General features: G+C 40.8%; 1 protein-coding gene across 1 annotated transcript; it reads right to left on the reverse strand.

Annotated features, from left to right (window-relative positions):
- Positions 1–336: 336 nt before the first annotated feature.
- LOC124009106 (glutamate decarboxylase 1-like) lies at positions 337–6,812 on the reverse strand. The gene is made up of 13 exons (XM_046320602.1): positions 6,809–6,812; positions 6,589–6,679; positions 5,796–5,908; positions 3,192–3,307; positions 3,026–3,105; positions 2,874–2,928; positions 2,464–2,580; positions 2,209–2,273; positions 1,910–1,988; positions 1,636–1,785; positions 1,410–1,517; positions 1,224–1,313; positions 337–1,052 (listed from the first exon to the last, which is right to left on the reverse strand). Exons 1-13 carry the CDS (start codon positions 6,810–6,812, stop codon positions 855–857), a joined length of 1,266 nt encoding a protein of 421 aa, XP_046176558.1. The 3' UTR covers positions 337–854.
- Positions 6,813–7,266: the final 454 nt, after the last annotated feature.

Genomic DNA, 7,266 nt, shown 5'->3' on the forward strand with positions numbered 1-7,266 from the left:
CAGTTTGGCGTGGCGGGCCAGCTCTTGGAAAGGTATTGAGGGTTCCAAACTTCTTCCAATTAAGAATGATGGAGGCCACTGTGTTCTTGGGGACTTTCAATGCTGCAGAAATGTTTTGGTATCCTTCCCCAGAGCTGTGCTACAACCCAATCCTGTTTCGGAGCTCTAAGGACAATTCCTTCAATCTCATGGCTTGGTTTTTGGCTGACATGTACTGTCAACTGTGGGACCTTATATATACCTACATGTGTGTGCCTTTCCAAATCATGTCCAATCAATTTAATTTACCACAGGTGGACTCCAATAAAGTTGTAGAGACATCTCAAGCATGATCAATGAAAACAGTATTCACCTGAGCTCAGTTTCGACTCTCATAGCGAAAGGTCTGAATACTTATGTAAAGAAGATATTTCTGTTTGTATATTCTTATAAATTTACAAACATTTCTAACAAACAGATTTTCCTTTGTCATTGTGGGATATTGTGTATAGATTGATGTGGAAAACAATTATTTAATCAGTTTTAGAACAAGGTTGTAACGTAACAAAATGTGAAAAAAGTCAAGGGGTCTGAATACTTTCCGAATGCACTGTATAGGCTACAATATTGTTGTACACAAATAAAATGAATGTAGAAATGAACTGGCTACATTATTATTATAACAATTCCCTGATACTCTGGAATACAAAAATCATATTTGTATATATTTTTACGTAAGAAGGACTGTAATTACACAACAAAACATTTAGAGATATATTTAGTTTTCTGATTGTTTTTACCCATTTCCCTCTAAATGCATGATTTACAGTTAATCTGAGCCACAATCTGATTCATAAAGTGGTCTCAAATCTGATTCACAAATCGGTTTCAGTCCTGATGCAGATGTCATGTCCAAGAGAAGCGATCTCCTCCAAGAGGTAGTCCACATCCTCTGTCTGTGTGGCCGGGTTGGAGAAGACACATCGGAAGAAGTTAACTTTGTCTCCGAGTGGCTGATAACCAATCATGGCCATCCCCTGCTCCATCATCTTGGCTTTGATCTTTGGTGCCACCTTAGAAACCAAACAGTGATTTAGCTTTATAGAGTATGAACAGAAGTCAATGTGCTGCTGCTAGTAATGAAGGATTACATATACAGTATCTAATGGATAAAGAACCACAAAGGTTGAATTAAGACGCATCTAATATATCACTAACATTAGAGATCCAAGGTGTAGCATTACCTTATGGAGTCTCCTGTTCCTCTCAGGACCTGGTGACATGTTCCTTAGACTTGGTGGGATGTACCAGAAGCACACGTTGCTGTGTTCAGGCTGCATGGGGATGCATCACAGATAAAAGGCTTACAACTATTCATCTCACTGAGGAATTATTCAATAACTACAAGGGACTTTAAAAAACAGACTTACTTCGCTTTTGAAGACAAGTTCAAAGTCTGGTCTTTGTTTGAGTTTGTCAAACAAGTGCTCAGCATTTTCCAAACATTTATTGACCTGTGACTCAAAGCCTTCTGAACCCTAAGAGAAATATAATATATATATAAAGCACTATAAATGTATCAAGGTGGGAATGAAGTTAGTTTTATTTACCAGTTGATAAATAAATATATAAAATCCATGTAAGTATGTTACATACCTTGGCCTTCCACATGAGCCAGAGCTTGAAGACATCAACATGCCTGCCACACTGAATGGTCTTGTCTCCGGTGTCATAAGAGGTGTCGTAGTGCTTGTCAGTTTGGAAAAGGTATTCAGCACACATCTGATTGCAGTCTTTCAAGAGGCCCTGTGAGTGAGAAACCACTGACTACATTATGCATGTGTATTTCTGAATGCGTGCAAATTGTAATTCAGGGTGGAATGTTTTGGTAGTCTTGATTTTTTTATATTCATAGCGTTAGACTACACACCCTTTTCTTCACCAGTATGGCTGAGCATTGCAGCGGAGCACCCATCATTTTATGAGGGTTCCAAGTCACAGACCAGGCTCTGTAATAAGCAGAATTCAAATAGACCTGCATGTAAGATCCAATCAAGGCAGAACTGTTGAGGGTAAATTCCATTTCAATTGTGAATGGAAACAAAAACCCCCAAATGTAATTGATCCTGGCTGTATGGTAGAGTGAAATTCAGAAATCTATTATCCTTTTGGAGAACTGTAAATGTTGAGTGTCCTTAAGTCTCTGTTCTCTCTGGTTACCGTACCTACCGTTCAATCCCTTGTAGTTTCACACGGTGCCGCTTGGACATCAACAGTCCTCCGCCCCAGGCTGCCTGTTAAGAAACAAAGAGAATTTTACTCTAAATACAATCTTGTCTTAATATATAACAAATTCTTATGGGGACGGTTTCCCAGACACAAATTATGCTTAGTACTGGACGAAAGCATGCCCAATTAAAATATGTCAGAAATAAGTCTAAATGTGTGTCCGGTAAGCCATGATGGATGCTATAAGGTAAATACATCAACATGCAGCCAGAGTCCATGGCTCTCACAGATGTCTGCGATGGCATTGAGAGGATCAAAGGCTCCGTACACAGTGGTGCCTGCTGTGGCATTGACGTAGAATGGGACACAACCCTGAAGAGAGAGAGAGATGACAAGAATCATGATGAGTGTATTGACCTGTTCCTGTGAAATAGTCCCTGCCAACACACTGGAGCTCTGGTAGCTCCTTTTATGCACCAGACAATGTTGTTGACTGGTAAACAGAAATTCTGATTTGAGCGTATTCTGTTGGGGGTGTCTGTTTCATCCTAATTTGACTAAATCCTTCACTGGCTGGACATACTATATACAGGTATGCTTTCATGTATTTAATTCACAGCCCTGTATCCCTCAGTTTGGCCAGAGAAGACTCATTCATCCATTACCTGATCTTTGGCAGTAATGATACTTGACTCCAATTCTGCAGGGATCATTTTCCCCCTTGAATAGTAAAAGAAGGACATCACTCATTTAGCTCTGATGATATTGTCAATGTTCACGATCAACAAATGCAAATCACACTCCCCTCCTTGCTTACCGGTCATTACATTTCACCACCACAACATTTTCACTTCCTATCCCAAGGACTGCTGCAGATTTCTTGACTGAATAATGACTCTAGAATAGGGAAAAAGTATATGTCAGTACATGTTTATAGATAATATGAATAAGCATGACCTAACGTGAATACTGGTGATGCGTACATGTGCTGATGTGAAGAGGATTAGCCTGGGCAGAGCAGTCATCCCTTTGGTCTTCACTTCAGGGAAGAAGTGGTATCTGGCCAGTAGTACACTGTACAGATTGGACATGGTCCCACCTAAGGAAATATATACATTTTATTTTATTTTTATATTACCTTTATTTAACTAGGTAAGTCTGTTAAGAACAAATTGTCATTTACAATGACAGTCTACCAAAAGGCAAAAGGCCTCCTGTGGGGATGGGGGCTGGGATTAAAAATATAAATACATTTAAAAAAAATATAGGGCAAAACACACATCACGACAAGAGAGACAACACAACATAAAAAGAGACCTAAGACGACAACATGGCAGCAACACATGACAACACAGCATGGTAGCAACACAACATGGTAGCAGAACAAAACAGGGTACAAACATTCTTGGGTACAGACAACAGCACAAAGAGCAAGAAGGTGGAGACAACAATACATCACACAAAGCAGCCACAACTGTCAGTACCTTTAACAGAATGAGACTGGCAGAACGGGTGTTGTACAGTAGTTCTTCCTGTAAAAGTTGTGCCATACCGCTGCACACCTTGCGGGCTGCCGCACAATTCTATGGCCCGTTTTTTCTTTGTCAGCTATTGTTGCCATTAATGCTAGTTAGTGCTAGTTTGACCACCAGAGGGCATCTTTGAGAAGCAATTGATAGTCTTCAATACTGTCTGTACTAGAGAATTTAAAGTGATTGTAATCTGAATAAAGGCCAAAATAATATTTATAAAGGCCAACATATTTATTTCTGTTTTTAGAGGGAGAGAAACCAAAAACCCAGCGTGCCTATTTTTTGGATAAGGACATCCCGGCCGGCCAAACCCTCCCCTAACCCGGACGACGCCGGGCCAATTGTGTACCGCCCTATGGGACTCCCAATCACGGTCGGATGTGAATGGAGGGTGAGGGCTGTAGTAGATATCTCAGATAGGGGGTAGTGAGGCCTAAGAGGGTTTTATAAATAAGCAACACCCATTGGGTCTTGCGACTGTTATACAGAGATGACCAGTTTACAGAAGAGTATAGAGTCCAGTGATGTGTCCTATAAGGAGCATTGGTGGCAAATCTGATGGCCAAATGGTAAAGTACATCTTGCCGCTCGAGAGCACCCTTACTTGCCGACCTATAAATTACGTCTCCATAATCTAGCATGGGTAGGATGATCATCTGAATCAGGGTTAGTTTGGCAGCTGGGGTGAAAGAGGAGATTACAATAGAGGAAATCATGTCTAGATTTAATTTTAGCCTGCAGCTTTGATATGTGCTGAGAGGAGTACAATGTACTGTCTAGCCATACTCCCAAGTACTTGAATGAGGTGACTACCTCAAGCTTTAAGGAGAAGGTCAGAGATAGGCGTCACGATTATACGGGGCAGAAATATTAAAGAAGAAAGGGTCTAAACCATCTGACCCAGTTGTTTTTTGGACTCAATGACCGCTTGCAGGGAGAAACTTTGTAGCGGGGCAGGGGATAAAGAGGGATGAGCATTGGGGCTAGTTGCATTAGTGGGAGATGAGGAAATGTTTGACGGGCAAGGAGGCATGGCTGATTCAAATACGAATCCGGCCTTAATGAAGTTGTGATTAAAGAGCTCAGCCATGTGCTTCTTGTCAGTAACAACCACATCATCAACTTTAAGGGACATGGGCAGCTGTGAGGAGGAGGGTTTATTCTCCAGGTCTTTAATCATTTTCCAGAACTTCTTGGGGTTATACCCACAGAGAGAGAACTGCTCCTTAAAGTAACTAACATTGGCCTTCCGGATAGCCTGAGTGTACTTATTTCTCATTTGCCTGAACGAGAGCCAGTCAGCCTGAGTATGCACGTGCTGAGCCTTTCGCCAAATGCAATTCTTGAGGTGGAGTAACTCTGCAAGATCATGGTCAAACCAGGGGCTGAACCTGTATCTAATTCTCATTTTCTTTATGGGGGAGGGTTTGTTAACAATATCACTGAAGATATAAAAAAAGAAGGTCCAAGCTTCTTCGAACAGAGGGAATAAAGCCGATTTTGTACCAATTTACAGAGGCCAGAACATAAAGGAAGGCTTGCTCATTAAATATTTTTAGCTAGCGTCTATGACAAATCAGGCTTTTGTTAACAGAAATCCCATCACTGAAATCAGATATCAGAGCACAAGTCAGAATTGTGGCTAGCAACAGTAGATGGGCAAGGGTGTACATGCACATTTCCAGATATCATCAACAGTAATACAATTAAGGCACGGCAGAGGACAGGGAAAGCTCTGCAGTGTTGATTTGTGACATTTGAATGTACATTAGATGGCAACATGATCATGTTATACAGCAATTTCATCAGGTAGCATGAATACAAAGCCGGCGAGAGGTGGTTAGAATAGGATCGGGGCCAAATAAGTTTACTGTATTATAGGTGGATATCTGAGATTGTCTTCATAATTTCAACTTAAACAATATATCCAAAATTAAGAGGACAAAATTAACCAATTCAATGGAAGTAACAAGGATAATTGTATCACAGTGTATGTTTGTCATTGGCTACATTGTTTGTATCGATAGCAAGGTCGGAATGTAGCTAACACTGTACCTGGACAGAACACTCCATCCCCCTCTTCCTCTGACCAACCCACAATCTCCTGCATCTTCTTCAGTAGAATCTCCTCCATCAGAATGAACACTGGGGACACTTCATAAGTAAACCTAGAAAAAAGTTTACACTTTAACTCATATTGCAGAATGACATTTACCAGTGGACAGATCCCACCATGGGCCATACACTCTTTGAAAAAAAGGTGCTACCTTTGACCTAAAAGGGTTATTCGGCTGTCCCCATAGGAGAACCCTTTGAAAAAACATTTTGGTTCTAGGTAGAACCCTTTTGAGTTCCATGTAGAACCTTTAACATAGAGGGTTCTACCTGGAACCAAAAAGGTTTCTCCTATGGGGAGAGCCGAAGAACCCTTTTGGTGCCCTTTTTTCTAAGAATGTAGTGTAACCTGGGGCTGTATGTATCAAGCGTATAGGAGTGCTGATATAGGATCAGATTCACCCTGTCCATATTATTTTATTCATTATGATTTAAAACAGCGTTTCCCAAACACGGTCCTGCCCCCACAAACATGCACCCAGAGGGAATGTACTTTAAAAAAAAAACATTTCCCCCCTGGGTGCATGTTTTGTTTTTTTGCCCTAGCACTACACAGCTGATTCAAATAATTAAAGCTTGATGATGATTCTTTTTGGTTGCTTCCAATTGGCTCATTCATTCCTCCTCCTCTCCCCTGTAACTATTCCCCAGGTCGTTGCTGTAAATGAGAATATGTTCTCAGTCATCTTACCTGGTAAAATAAGGGTTAAATAAAAATGAATGTAAATGTTACATGTTTGTGTTGGCGGTAGACGTCAGCCATTCCCCGGCCAGACCGATGACATCCAGCCCTGATGACAGCTGATTGAAGAAGCGTGGGTGACCTGGGGACAGATGAGGACATTCTGGAACATTCTACTAATCTATAATGTCTATGATGTCTATAATGTCAGTCATTCCCATTGCCAGAACCAATGACATACTGGTACATGGAGTATGGGGGGTAACTGTACACATATTTTTACTTGACCGTTTGGTACTGGGACTTCGGTTCCCGAATGAATAAATAAAAAAACCACACAAAAAACCACTAAGTCTACCGTATAAGCTTAGAGTAAATCTGAGTTGAAAAACCCCCATTTCAGGCTATTCTGTTAAAACAACTGGAGCCTATGCACATTTTGTAGTATAAATTCAAATCTTAATTGGCAATTTTCATAAAGTCCTTTTGCAGCCAAGAACTAGATCTGTATGATGGCGAGTGGTTGGGTCGATAAACATTTACATTACATTTACATTTAAGTCATTTAGCAGACGCTCTTATCCAGAGCGACTTACAAATTGGTGCATTCACCTTATGACATCCAGTGGAACAGCCACTTTACAATAGTGCATCTAAATCTTTTAAGGGGGAGGGGGGGGTGAGAAGGATTCTACATCAAGGAGGATTCTACATCATCGTTTAAGAACA

This window comes from Oncorhynchus gorbuscha, linkage group LG22 (assembly GCF_021184085.1).
Source record: "Oncorhynchus gorbuscha isolate QuinsamMale2020 ecotype Even-year linkage group LG22, OgorEven_v1.0, whole genome shotgun sequence".
Lineage (NCBI taxonomy): Eukaryota > Metazoa > Chordata > Actinopteri > Salmoniformes > Salmonidae > Oncorhynchus > Oncorhynchus gorbuscha.

Coding starts and splice junctions, on each gene's coding strand:
- LOC124009106 (XM_046320602.1), bottom strand. Junction 1,786..1,909: donor CCATACTGGTGAAGAAAAGG/GTGTGTAGTCTA, acceptor TCTCACTCACAG/GGCCTCTTGAAAGACTGCAA. Junction 1,518..1,635: donor GGCTCATGTGGAAGGCCAAG/GTATGTAACATA, acceptor TATTTCTCTTAG/GGTTCAGAAGGCTTTGAGTC.